Source organism: Trachemys scripta, chromosome 10 (genome assembly GCF_013100865.1).
Source record: "Trachemys scripta elegans isolate TJP31775 chromosome 10, CAS_Tse_1.0, whole genome shotgun sequence".
Classification (NCBI taxonomy): domain Eukaryota; kingdom Metazoa; phylum Chordata; order Testudines; family Emydidae; genus Trachemys; species Trachemys scripta.
Window position 1 is genome coordinate 51,274,715 of NC_048307.1, and position 14,547 is coordinate 51,289,261.

General features: G+C 46.8%; 1 protein-coding gene across 1 annotated transcript in view; it reads left to right on the forward strand.

Moving 5' to 3' along the window:
- The first annotated feature begins 1,383 nt into the window (after window positions 1-1,383).
- CIB2 (calcium and integrin binding family member 2) overlaps window positions 1,384-14,547 on the forward strand; it is a 109,053-nt gene continuing 95,889 nt past the window's right edge. The window contains exon 1 of the mRNA XM_034784972.1: window positions 1,384-2,092. Within this exon, the coding sequence (XP_034640863.1) occupies window positions 2,042-2,092 (51 nt within the window). The 5' untranslated portion in view covers window positions 1,384-2,041. The remainder of the gene's footprint in view (window positions 2,093-14,547) is intronic.

Below are 14,547 nucleotides of genomic sequence, written 5' to 3' on the forward strand. Positions count from 1 at the left end.
ACACTTCCCCCTCAGTCCCCTCCTGCACCTTGAACTCCTGATTTCTGGCCCCACCTCAGAGCCCTCTCCCCCAACTAGGGCCCTCACCCCCTCCCGCACCCCAACCCCAATTTTGTGAGCATTCATGGCCCACCATACAATTTCTATTCCCAGATGTGGCCCTCAGGCCAAAAAGTTTGCTCACTCCTGGCCTAACCAGTGTATTTCAACCATGATCTGGAGGGAACATCTGCAAGGGTAAGAAAAGGGTTCAGCCTCCATAATGAATTCAGTCCTTGGCTTCTGCTATCACTGCCAGTGGTTGTGATGCCTTTTTTCTATGAACTGGTGTCCATTAGGGAGTGACCACCAATTTACAGTATTTCACATAAGGCCACCAGGCCGAGAAACTCTGTTTGCTATCCATCAAAGCCCTGATTTTCTCTGTGTTGTGCTGATACTGAGCCTGGCTCAGAAACTGTAGGGGATGCAACATACTTTGCAATGCCGTCCCCTTCCAGAACAGATTAGAGCAGCCCTGATAGCTTTCCTGGCTGCCAAGTGTCCTATGAGCATAGATGATTGCCACAGGTCATACCCCGAACCAGGGGTAGACTGGGATTTGTAGTGGGGGGAGAATCTGACTTCAGATACCTTGGTTCCCTTAGTGCTTTGCAGGGCCAGATTTAGGGGCAAGTGACCCAGGCAACTGCCTGAGGTGCCAGGCTTTGGAGGCATTGGGGTCGGGGTGCTGTTTTTGTTTTATGACTTTGATGCACGATTTGTGTGCAAATTTATCATTTTATATGACAGGGATAAATCATGCATGCAGATCGTGCATCAAAGTCATGAAATGGGCTACAAATGCAACAGAAGTAAGGTATCCAAAAGTTTAACAAATAGAGGGGGCACCATTTGGTCTAGGGTAAGCCCTGGTGCCTTGTTCTAACCACTAGGCATTGCTGCCTGTCTATATACATTATTGTATGCAGTGGTGGTGTATCTGTGTAGGTCCCAGGATATTAGATATATTTTTCATTGGACCAACTTCTGTTGGTGAGAGAGAGACGCTTTCCAGCTTACACAGAGCGTGTCTTCAGGAAAAAACTGTAAAAGGTGTCTCTCTCACCAACAGAAATTGGTCCAATAAAAAATATTGCCTCACCCACATTGTCTCTATGCAGTCTTCATTCAGTTAAGATTGTTCTGAAGCAGGCTGGATTATAGTCTCTGACAGAGAGTTTGTGTCGGGGAGAAGAAGGAGGGGGAGTGGATCCCATTCTGCTGGAGTGTCCCGGGGGGTCATTTTTCAGCCGCAGTCTCAGACAAGCTAGTTGTAGTTTGTCCAGAAGCCCATTCCACTTACAGTAAGATGGCCAAAATTATTTTTTTATCTCCGGTTATTGTTCTTAGCACACTGAGCATGTTGCCTGCAGCCCCTCATGTTCCTCATTACACCTTGTTCCTGTATTTCCCTTGACTTTTAGCTGAACCCAGCGCATGGCAGCATTTCCCCGCAATAAAAATCCACACTTGGGTCCTGTCCCTGATGGACTGGAGCAACCCAGCCAGCCTCTCTTGCTGGCCTCCTGCGGAATATAAATGGGTTATCGTCGACACCTAGTGGTGCAGAGCTACTCTTACACCGGGAAGTTACAGAGAGGGAGTGCCGCGGAGAGACAGAGATCGGGGCAGCAGAGAGCTGGTTTCCTTCTGACACTGGATGCTCCTCATCAGTTTTCACGCCACACAAGCCCTGTATTGTGCTCGAGGAAAACACAGGGGAAAGGACGATGGCACCACCATTTCTGGGTGATACCTGCCTGGGATTTTAACCTTCTCCCTCCTAGCACATCAAAAACCAGCCTTTGCCAAGGTTCCCAGAAACGACTTCATTGCTTCTTGCTAGCCGGACAGGTGCAGGCAAGTGCAGTTCAATGCGGGCTTGGGGATTTCTTCAGCACGATCACGAAGTGTATATGCTCTAAATGCCTACAGTACTGAGGACTCTTGCAACTTCTTATGTGATGCATTTGCACAAAGGGAGAATTCCTCATTTAAGATGGGTAATAAGCAAACGATATTTACTGATGAACAGCTAGATGCTTATCAGGTAAGATTCCTAATTCTGCATTAAGGAGAAGGGGGTGATCTGAATGTGCCGCTCTGGTTTTTGATGTATGATCCAACTTAGCTTATAGGGACATGTTTATACTTTACTGTCACTCTCCCTCACCTCTTATACCTGTTAATTAGACAATTAGTGTGGGTTTCCGCATTCATATAAATCCAGTTCCCTATCCGGGTGCAAAAAGAACTCTTCCCCCTCCACCGAGAAGAGGAATCAAATCCCAGACATGGAAGGCCAGGAAACAGAGATTAAAGTTTGTGACCACAGTGATAAATGGGAGGTTTTAGAGTGATCCTTGCATTGAGCAGGTTTTAAAGAAGAGATTGTATCAATCAGACACACTTGCACTTCATGTCCCTGATCCCTTCAGTGGCAAGGAAATGTATACAGGTCAGTTTAATGTCTCCTAACAACTGTGTACTGCACTCACTGCTCTTCAAAGATGTAGAGAGGTGTTTTAATTTTAATCCGTTAGATACGGTTGCCCTAGGTTTGCTCACACTTCTGGGTGGAGATATTCCTTCTCCCCCTGACAGAGAGAGATCTGCATTTTGGGAGCAGCACTCTCCAGAAGTGACAGTTTTTTTACATCTTTTTGAATACAGCATGTCACCTCAGTTGCATTTTTCTCTGCCCACTAAAGTCTTTCCCCATCTCCATTCACAACATCTCAGCACACTGCAGAGATGCCTGAAGCAGAGTGGGGAGCTGCCCACACTAGCTGGCATCTTGCACAAATCCAAGAGAATAAAAGATGACAAAATGTAAAATAGGAGAAAGCAGAGAAAAGGGGGAGCTGTATAACCATCCTGAGAGGTATAGAGGGCCGGCTGCTCTGTTTTCTTCCACAAAGGGTTAATAACATTGCAACATTCAGCTTCTCTCCTCCTGACCCAGGACCTGATCTAAAGTCAATAGTCTTTTCACTGACCTCAGTGAGCTTTGGATTAAGCTTTAAAATGGAATGCATAATTTCAGAAACTAGATTTATTTAGAACAACCCCAGATGGGGACAGTCTCAGATTTCTTAATATTTAACAAATACTGAAGTAGGCAAATGGCAATGCTCTTCTATACTTTGCCTGTTACTTCTCACCTTAAAACAGCTCTCCCATGGTGAAATCAGGATAGTTTCATAATACAATATGAGAATAAATACATTCACACACTGATCCAATATCCTGACTGGATTCCTCCCTTTCATAATGTCACAGACGTGTGCTTTGTCATGTTCATATAGTGATCACAAGCAGCACACGGGGAAGGCTCATTTAACCTCACTTAGTTGCTGATCTCACCCCAACCTGCCATCGGTCATTCCAGTATATTCTGTAGCCTAAGCAAGCTTAACCATGGCTATGTTTATAGCAATGCTCAACATGCTTCAGAGAGGGAAATCAGAGATCTGTAAAACACCTAATGTCTGTATTCCTACTACCAATAAAAGTGAACACAGAGCAGAGACCCAGCTGCAGTAAAACAAAACAAGACCTGAATGTAATTAACATTAACATCTTGGCACAAGCTGGCAAATGTTAGAGCTGAAATGCCATCCTTAATTCATTACACTTCATCTAGAATTTGCAGCCCATACCTTTCATAACATCAGGAAATTTATCTCAGACCCTTGCAGTAGCTAGGCACAATAGGTTGAGTTAGCCTATGGAATTTCTCTTCTGCAGGAGGTCATAAAATTAATTAAAGTCACTGGATTTTTAAAAGGGCTGGATAATTTTATGACCAGTAATAACATATGTTTTTATGTATGTTAAGATGCGGGCACTTGAATCTCATGCTTCAGGACATCAGCTAATCACCTCCTGGGTCAGGAAGGAATATTGTACAATTTGTACAAAAAAAAAAAAAGTATGTATTACTCACATACACTGTGCAAATAGGTAGGCAAAGTGTTTTGTTGCTTATTTGCCTTCTCTGGAGCATCAGTTATTGCACATTGGTGGGAGCATGAGTGAAGGAGCAGGAGACCCTATCCTGCTTATCTCACACAAGCAGTCTCATTGACGGTAGCAGGGCTATCTGCATGAGTAAGGCAAACAAGATTTAGCCTAAGATGGAGTTTCAGCCTTTTCCTTTGAATATCCCAACTTGGGTAAATTAATTGCAGCTTCCAGTTTACTCAAGCAAAAAGCCAAATTCCCTGTGCTGGTTATTCCCATCTGTGGGTAAAGGACTTCTGTGATACCTACCCCAGAGCTTCCTTTCCATTCTTCTCTGAGGGCAGATTCAGGGGATCAGTGTTTGGATCCTCTAGATCTGTATGGATTTTGGGAACACCACTATAGCCCTGGGGCATCCACACAGAGAATTCTTTCTTCCACACTGCATTGTGTTCTCCCACTCTTCACTCTGGCTTCCTGCTGACCCTAGATCCCTGAACCACAGGAGCCATGTGGAGTGTTCCACAGGGATGAGGAAGAAGCCACATAACTCCCTGCATACTCCAGAGTAATTCCATTGAAGCTGAAGATTTACATCAGCATAAGTGGGGCAAGGTGTGACCAAGAGTATGCAGTAAGTTATGCAGCTTTTCTGTCATGTACTTGGCAGTGGCCCCATGGTTGCAGTAACTTACATGCTATGCTGTGTAGGTTTGGGGAGGTGGAGAATAGGCTGGAGACCTGCTGACTCACCTGCCCCCTTTCCACCGTTGAAATTCTTCAAAGATGTCTCTGTTGTGCTGGAGGAAGGGGAGCATGGAGCATTGGGCCCACAGCTTTTTAAAATATGGACTTTCCATTGTTTGGAAACAATGGGCGGGAATTTCAAAGGGGCCTAAGAGAGCTAGGATACCAAATCCATTGAGCCTAGGAGTTCCAGATCTACATAGAAGAGCCTCGACCATTTGAGCTAACAGACCAATTCCTTATAGTCTATGGTGCATATAGATTAGAGTACTCTTGATATGCACCTGTGTGCATGTAACTCACAGATGGTCTTTATAAAAGAGAGAACTCACCTCAGCAACATCAGGATTGTGGATTAAGAACATTACTCATGAAATGTTGTAAAAACGTTTAAAATGGACTTTGCAACTGATCAATTCTTATTTTGCACTTTTGGTAATTGGAATTAGGTAGCTTTTTTTCCCCTCCTTTATCTGTCTAGGGCCTAGGCATTTGTACCATACGCATCACAGTGGCATCTGAATGACTCCTTGGCAACTGAGGTATTGCCTTTTTATACATGGTACTTCAATAGAACTATACCATATATGCTTAAGGAGTTGGTCGTTTAGCTCTTGCTTTTAGATCCAGAAATTTTGGGTTCAGTCATCCACAAGATGATCCCTGTGTCATTACACTGTATAATGTGTTTTAAGGAGAAGTTTTTATAAGTCTGGAGATGAATATTTGACTGAAACTGTTTGTAAGAGAGCTATGTAGTGAGACTTGATCATATTTAAACCTCTCCATCTCTTATTTTAGTGAAAGATGGAGGCAAATTAACCATCACAATTCTACAAAGCTACAAATCTCCTAACACGTTCTCCTATCATTTGGCAGCCTTTATTCCCTTAGTGTAGTGCACGAGTTGACAATTCTTTAAATGATCATAAGCACATTGAAAAGCTTTGGAAATTTAAAGGAAATGGGCTTTTGCACAGATTGGTTTCCCAGCAGAACTTCATGTCAATTAAAAACTATATACTAATAGGAAAATTAATCCTACCAGGGCTTTCTGCTTTCTACTGCCATTGCCCTATGCTCAGGTTAGTGAAATCATTTTAACATACAAATGCAAAATAGAAGTAAGGTCTCAAGGAGAAAAGAGTAAACATTAGTCAATAGAAAAGAAACATTTCTCTAACAAAGTGTATTTTAAGATTGAGCTTTTAAAAGCTTCCTAAGGGGCAGTGAACACTCAATTTCCATTCAAATGAAACCCCTGGTGGCTTTGAAAATCCCATTCTCTGTGTCTAAGGGCCAGATTTTGTCACCCGTACTCACACTGAGTAGTATGTACCTGACATGACTTTGTGGGTACCCCCCGTGATTTCATTCAGACCATTTGTAGGCAGTTGTCTACACATGCAAGCTCTTCCAGAAGAAGGTAGGGTTTGAATTTAAAGCAGAATAGCTATTCCAGAACACTTCCACTTTCACAGATAATTTGGAAAAGGGCACTCTTATTCTGGAATAAGAGTGTCCACACATGGAGTTATTCTAGAATAGCTATTCCAGAATAACTCCATGTGTAGAGATGCCCTAAAATAAGCATGTGAGGAGTCCTGGTGTCTTCACTGGAGTCAGACTATATATATATATATATATATATATAGACACACACACACACACACACACATTTAAAAGGTAAGTATATATTTAAGTGTTTTGATGGACTGGAGCCTTAGTCAAGATTATGCTTGCGAAAGCTGCCACATTGACAACCTGGCAATCAAAGTCTTATGTCTATGGACTGAGCATGTCAAGCTCAGGCAACACCACTGTAAGATTTCTTTCACTATACAGCTAATCCGTGTCAGCCCTCAGTTTGGGGGATCACAGCTGTGGTGGGAGGGTGGTTCTTTCTTGTGTCATTGGCCTTGAGGCTGACACTTCCAAGTTCCAGTTGTGATGTGGGTAGGGGTGAAAGTAATTTAAGGACTTACCGGTACTCCGAGAGTCCTTAGGAGGGGCGTGGCCTCTACCAGAAGAGGCGGGGCCTTTAAATCCCCAGGCTTTAAATCAGGGTTTAAAGGGCCTGGGGCTGGGGCTGTGGTAGCAGCAGCTGGGAGCCCCGGGGTCTTTAAATCACCCCCGGAGCTATGAGCCCCAGCCTCTGGCAGAGCTTTAAAGGGCCTGGGGCTCCGCTGCAGTAGCGGCAGCCGGGAGCCCCTGGCCCTTTAAATCACCGCCAGAGCCCCACCGTCGCTACCCCAGGGCTCCAGCAGCAGGGCTCGGGTGGCCATTTAAAGGGCCCCGGAGGGTAGCGGTAGTGGGAGCTCCAAGCCCTTTAAATCGCCACCCAAGCTGCGCTGCCAGAGCCCCGGAGTAGCAGCGGCAGCCGGCAGCTCGGGCAGTGATTTAAAGGACCCAGGGCTCTGGCTGCTGCTACCACCCCGGGCCCTTTAAATTGTCCCCAGAGCCCTGCTGCCGGAGCCCTGGGGTAGTGACGGTGGTGCTCTGGCGGCAAGTTAAAGGGCCCGGGGCGGTACCAGTGGTTGAGTCCCTGGCCCTTTAAATTGCCGCCAGAGCCTGCCACCACTACCCCAGGGCTCTGGCAGGCTCCAGGGACGATTTAAAGGGCCCGGGGTGGTAGCGGTTACCGGAGCCCTGGACCCTTTAAATCGTCCTCAGAGCCCTGCTGCTGGAGCCCTGGGGAGGCGGCGGTGGGTCTCTGGCGGCTATTTTAAGGGCTCGGTAGCAGCTGCTGCAGCCCTGGATCCTTTAAATAGCTGCCAGAGCCCTTTCACCGATACCCCAGGGCTCCGGGGACGATTTAAAGGGCCCGGGGCGGTAGCTGCGTCAGGTGCCCCAGGCCCTTTAAATCGCCGCCCGAGCCCTGCCGCCGCTTCCCTAGGGCTCCGGCAGCAGGGATCTGGTGGCAATCTGCAGGGAGCCCCAGGCCCTTTAAATTGCTGCCAAGAGAAGCTGATCCCCCCGGTATGGCTCACCAGCTCTTACCGGTACGCCATACCGGGGCGTACCGGCTTACTTTCACCTCTGGATATGGGTTCCTGCTTGCTAAGAACTAAGCTGCAACTTCCAACTCATTACACATATGAGGAACAACTGTTAGCTTTTGACAGGGGTGAAAGTAAGGTGGTACGGGATGGTATGGCATACCGGTAAAAAGTGGCCACCAGTACCAGCCCCTCCCGCCTTACTTTAAAGTACTGCCGCGGCATAAGGACCCTGCTTAAAGCGCTGTCACAGCAGCGCTTTATCGTCGCTGCCCCTTTTGCCCCCCCGCCAGGCTGCCAACCGGGGGGCGGGGGCAGGAGCGGGGCGTAGCCACCACTGTACCGGTAAGTTTTCAATTTTACTTTCACCCCTGGTTTTTGATTAAGGCTAGCCAGAACTAGACTTGAACTCAATGTCTAGGGCTCTGAGCCAAAGCCCATAGAATGTAGTGGGTGTATCTTCTCTGAGTTCAATGGACTTTGAATCAGGCCCCTAGAGAGGAAAAGTACAATGGCAAACCCCTGGACAGATCAACTCTTTTGTAAAATAAACAAATGGTATCACTTCTAGTTGCAATATTATTCTGCCACAGGGGAAACAAGAAAATAAAATAAGGATTATAATCTACTGAATAAAGAAACATAAAGCAATTCAAAGTAATAAAGAAATATAATAAAGCAGTGTCAAGACCATATACTGGCCTCAATCTATACCTGGGTGACCTAAATGCAGTTACTGGCTCCCTGTAAATTAGGCTTGAACAGATCATTGGCTACTATGGTTCACTGGTAACTCTTGCCACTTGCTCACATTCTGCGCTTCTCAGAATCTTTCCATTCTGGGTCATGGTTCAAGCAGCAACGCATACGCTGGATGTCATAGATCTGTCATGATGGCGTCACTCAGAAGAAGTTGGACCACATCATCATACATGACAGGCGTCTCTTCACCTCCTGTAGAGTATATCATGGTGCAAAGTGTGCTGCAAATACAGACCAACAACTAGTGGTTGTCCGCATGGCATTGACACTCTGACAAGCAAGTAAGCTCTCTGCAATGATTAAGAAGTTTGACATCGAGGCACTTCTCTGTGTGCCAGGTTTAGCCAACAGGTTTTGTATTGATGTCAGCAATAGATTCTCAGCTCTAGCCGACCTGCCAGATGATGTTGAGGTTGCCTGGTCTCTTTTTACTTCCATCCTCCACTAATCCACTGAGCAGATGATCGGCTATAGACGCCCAGCATGCCGACCATGGCTATCAGAGGAGGCCTTCCAGACAATTAAATTGAAGGCCTCAGCCCGCCAGCACGGTGATAAGCGCTCTCATAATCAGCTGAAGCGAAAGTTCAACACCCTGGCACTCTGCAATCCTGAGGCATATTATAACCAAGTGGCGGATGATGCTGAATTTGGCTTAGTTAGATGAGGCTTAAAACCAGCATTCTGCACAATCCGCAACCTCAGCAGGCAAGAGATAGTTGCTACGAATGCCATCCTGAAGAACAGCCAACGCCATCCATGTAAATTGGATGATGACATCCTCTCACACTGGGTGGAACATTATCACAGCGCCCTGAACCACCCTCCAGCTGCCGCTTGTTCAGAGCTGGATGATTTGGCAGCCACTGTGGTTTTGGACCCAGACATTTGTACTGATGCACCAACGTTGGATGAAGTGAAGCCCATGCCATCTGCAAACTGAAAAATGGATGCGCAGTCAGTGCTGATGACATCCAGAGCTGCTAAAATGTGCTATTGACCATGTAGCTGAATCACTTCTGGCCATCTTTTGCCTGGTGTGGAGAACTGGAACATTGCCAACTGCCTGGAAGGACAGTATTGTCATCTCACTTTATAAGGGCAAGGGACCATGCAGTGAATGTAAGAGCTACGGGCCAATCACCTTGTTGTCTGTGCCAGGGAAGGTGTTTGCGCATGTTCTACTGGTGCATTTGGAGCCCTTGCTACATTGGAAGAGTAATTCCCAACAGTCAGGCTTTACGAGGAACAGGTCCACATTAGATGGCATTTAGGCCCTCTGCTTGTTGTCAGAGATACACCATGAGTTCAAGAAGCCCCAACACCCCCTCCCATGCCCCAACCCCCTGCAGGCCCCATGCCAACTGGACTATAAACTGGAATCTCAATGAAGATCAGAAATGACCGTTTATAGAGCTTCCGGTTGGTGAAGTGCCAGATAAAACAGCTTTTACCGTATATGCTAAGTAGTAATAATAATAACAAACAGTTGAGCCATTGGCTAATGTTAGCTTTTAGCTCAGACTATTTCACATCCCACATGTACTCCTTTGTAAAAACATTGGTCACTATAGGGTTAAAAGATCAATTGATAACAGCGAGGTACTGATCTGAAACAAAGTACTTTTATGGCCTACCAAGAAACACCATTTATAAAGTAAAAACAGGTCAGAAAGTTACATTTAATGATTTTTAAAAACTCTGCTTAACCCAATCATAAGTAGGGTACGTAAAGAAAATAAAATCTAATAATGGGGGGCTAGATAGTGCTACCCTCACTCACATTAGGTGGCTCCTTACTCCACAAGCAGTCCTGTTGAAATCAATGGGACTATCCATAATGGAAACTACTATCCAACATGAGAAAGAAGATCACAATTTTGTTCTTGGGCCCTGATGTTACACACATGAATAGCCTCTAGGGTTGCCAACTTTCTATTAGCACAAAACCGAACACTTTAGCCCTGCCCCTTCCCTGAGGCCCCACCCCCGTCCCGCCCCTTCCCCGAGACACTGCTCCCCACTCACTACATTCCCCCTCCTTCAGTGGCTCACTCTTTCCCACCCTCACTCCCTTTCACTGGGCTGGGGCAGGGTGTTGGGGTGCAGGAGAGGGTGAGGGCTCTAAATGGGGGTGTGGGCTCTGGGGTGAGGCCAGAAATGAGTGATTCAGGGTGTGGGAGGGGGTGAGGGGTTGGGGTAGGAAGTTGGGGTGCGGGAGGGGGTGAGGACTCCGGCTGGGGGTACTAACTCTGGGGTGGAGCTGGGGATGAGAGGTTTGGCGTGCTTGGGGGTGGGGCCGAAGGATTCAGAAGGGGGGGGGCTGTGGGTTGATGCAGGGGGTTGGGAGGGGTGAGGGGTTTGGGGTTCAGGAGGGGGTACGGGCTCTGGGCTGGGGGTGCTGGCTCTGGGGTGGGGCTGGGGATATGGAATTTGGGGTACAGGAGGGGGCTCCATGTTGGGGGGGCTCAGGGCTGGGGCAGAGGGTTGGGGCATGGGCTTACCTTGGATGGCTCCCGATCAGTGGTGCAGCGGGGCTAAGACAGGTTGCCTGCCTGTCCTTGCTCCATGCTGTGCCCCAGAAGCGTCCAGCAGGTCTGGCTCCTCGGTGGGGGAGAAAGGGAGGAGGCTCAGCAGCGTGTGCTGCTCTCACCTGCAGGCACCACCACCCCAGCTCCCAGTGGCCCCCCCGCTTAGGAGCCAGACCTGATTTTTAACGGCCCAGTCGGTGGTACTGACCAGAGCCGCCAGGGTCCCTTTTCGACCGGAACACCGGACACCCGGTCACCCTAATTAGACTCATTGACTTCAATGGGACTCATAGGAGGCAAACCAAGGTCCTGAAATCACATTTCATATCGCCATTGAACATATACCATACTAAATTACTTTTACTGTCCATCAGCTTCTGCCTCAAATTGCAGCTGTAGTCATTCAAAATAACAACATCAAAATCTTAAGTGTTCTTACGTGACATTCTGACAGCAGATTTTAAAGGCAAAACTTTACCAAAAAACAATGAATAAAAAGCAGTTTTGGCTTTACTACTGTAAATTATCTTGCTACAGATTTAGGTAATCTAAATGTTAAAGCCTGCATTGCACATTCTTAGTCTTCCAATCCAGCTTGTGTGTTTTTTCTGAGATGAATCAAATGCCCACTTAACAGCTACCATCATCAATATCGATCTAGCTGGCATTTTGATGGTCAGTTTTTAAAATTTGTTTGCAAATATAGACCCCAGTTCAGCAAGGTACTTAAGTATGTACATAACTTTAAACCTGTGAGTAACCCAGTTGACTTCAATGGGACCATGCATGCGTTTAAAGCAAGTGCTTGAATACCACACTGAACCTGGGCCATATTGATTTAGAACGATAAAATCAATTTCAATCTCACAACAGCTCAACCATAATCCTAGGGACATATTTTTATCTGTACAGTAACTGATTACATTTGTAGAACATTTGACGATCAAATCTTAAAACCCTACTGGAATCCCAAGAAAAATGACTGAATTATTATAGTTATGAAAAAAATCACTAATGGACAGTGTTGGTGGCAAGAACCTATACCCACTCACTTTGGGCAGACTCCGGTTAATTCAGGATGTGATTCCCTGATTGTGTCTTGGCAAAATCTTCTTTGCCTCAGTGCAGTACAATATAAATTTTGACATACTGTAAAAAATAATTAGGAATTTTCCAAAGTAAAACCTCTGGAATAAATCTTTTTAAAATTTTTTAAAACAGATGCAAGTGTTGCTGCATCAAATATTTCTTGTTTCTGGAGGCTGCTTTTGGAATTTAAATAAAATATATATTTAACTTTTAAGGGCCTGACCCTGTTCACATTAAAATCAGTGGCAAAACTCCCCTTTGGTTTCAGTAGGTGAAGGATCAGGTTCTTGTTACTTTTTGCCTCAGTTTGTCATTCTCTTCTGGAGTAATTGGATTTGATATGACCATTTTGCACGATTATTAGTTAGATAAGATGAATGAGGTAGTGTCTTTTACTGGACCAACTTCTGTTGGTGAGAGAGAGAAAAGCTTTTGAGACACACAGAGCTCTTCTTCAGGTCCTGCATACATGATTATTAGTTGTATTACAGTAGCACTTTGAGGTCCCATTGTGCTAAGTGCCATAGAAACACATTGGAGCAGGGACTGTCTCTTCCTTAGAGTTTATAATCTAAATAAACCAGTGTCGAGCCAAAGGGGGTAGGAGGGGAACTCGGATATACTTAATGAAGCCACACCAGGCGCATAAGTATAACCAGTTTTATTGCCAAAGTATAATAAGCTTCCCAGCCTTCATGCATTACTAAATACATGCTTTCCAGCAAGCAAGCATCAACGCTTACGCCTCTTCTGCTACGGACAGTCCCGGACCCTCTAGCCTTGTCCTTGCGGGCTCGTAGCAGGCGCTGCTCCAGCATGGGGAATTCCTGGGCACTCACAAGGCCAGGGTCCACAGGTGAGATTGTTCATCTAAAGCAATTCACATAGCTGTTTTTAATCATCACCTCCTTTTAAGGGGGGGGTGCATATTCACCTACAAGCAGGCTCTGGCAGGAAACGCTGCTGTTTTCTATTCCCACACTTCACAGTCTTGGGCCTCGCTTATCTCTTCACTTGTTTATTCAGTCCAGTGGCCGCATACCAGCCCAGCCAGTCAAAGCCAGTTCACTACTAGCTCCCGCCCCAAAACCATTCTGTAATAACAGCCCAAGGTAACTTGCGGTCAGCCCCAACAACCAGACACACAAAGAGTGGGAGAGCAGAGACAGAGGCCCAGACCTCAAAGGCATTTAGGCCTGGTCCACACTGACCCCCCACTTCGAACTAAGATACACAACTTCAGCTACGTGAATAATGTAGCTGACGTCAAAGTATCTTAGTTCGAACTTACCGTGGGTCTAGACGCAGCAGGCAGGCTCCCCCGTCGACTCCGCGTACTCCTCTCGCAGAGCAGGAGTACCAGCGTTGATGGCGAGCACTTTCGGGATCGATTTATCACGTCTAGACAAGACGCGATAAATCGAACCCAGAAGATCGATTGCTTACCGCCGGACCCGGAGGTAAGTATAGACGTACCCTTAGTTGCTTAATTCCCATTGATTTCAATGGGAGTCAGGCACCTATCTACCTTTGAGGATCTCAGCCAAAGTGACTTGTCCAAAGTCCCAGCAGCTAGTAGCGCAGCAAAGACTAGAATCCAGATGTCCTAATTCCCACTCTTGATCCCTACTCACTAGGCCATTCTGCCTTCTACTACTGTAGAATAAATCTTTCCCCTACATATTAGCTTTTAAATAATCACTCCAAAACCACACTGTGTTGAAGTTATGATTCATTTGGAGTTGATCCGTTGACTGCAATTGTGCCTCACTTAATGAATTAAAAGCATGCACATTTTCTACCATAATATTTGCCTGGTTATTTTTTATTCTTAGAATCCTCTAATTAAGAACTGACATCAGCTTCATTAGGGTGACCAGGTGTCTGGTTTTCGAACAGAACACCTGCTCGTAAGGGTCCCTGGTAGCTCCGGTCAGCACCATTAAGGCAGGCTAGACCCTACCTGTCCTGGCACCGCGCTGCATCCCAGAAGCGGCCAGCAGGTCCAGCTCCTAGGAAGGGGGGCCATGGGGCACTGCCCCCACCCTGAGCACTGGCTCCACACTCCCATTGGCCAGGAACCGGCCACTGGGAACTGAGGGGCGGGGCCTGTGGCAGGCAAGAGCAGTGCGTGGAGCCTCCTGCCTCCCCTGCCTACTAGTGTTGGACTTGCTGGCTGCTTCTGGGGCACGCGCAATGTGTCAGGACAGGCAGGCAGCCTGCCTTAGCCCCGCTGCGCCACTGACCGGGAGCAGCCCGAGATAAGCCCCTGCCCCAGCCCTGAGCTCCCCCCAAACCCAGAGCCCCCTCTTGCACCCCAAAGCCCTCATCACTGGCCTCACCCTGGAGCCCATACCCCCTCCTGCACCCCAACCCCCTGCCCCAGCCCTGAGCCCCCCTAAACCTGGAGC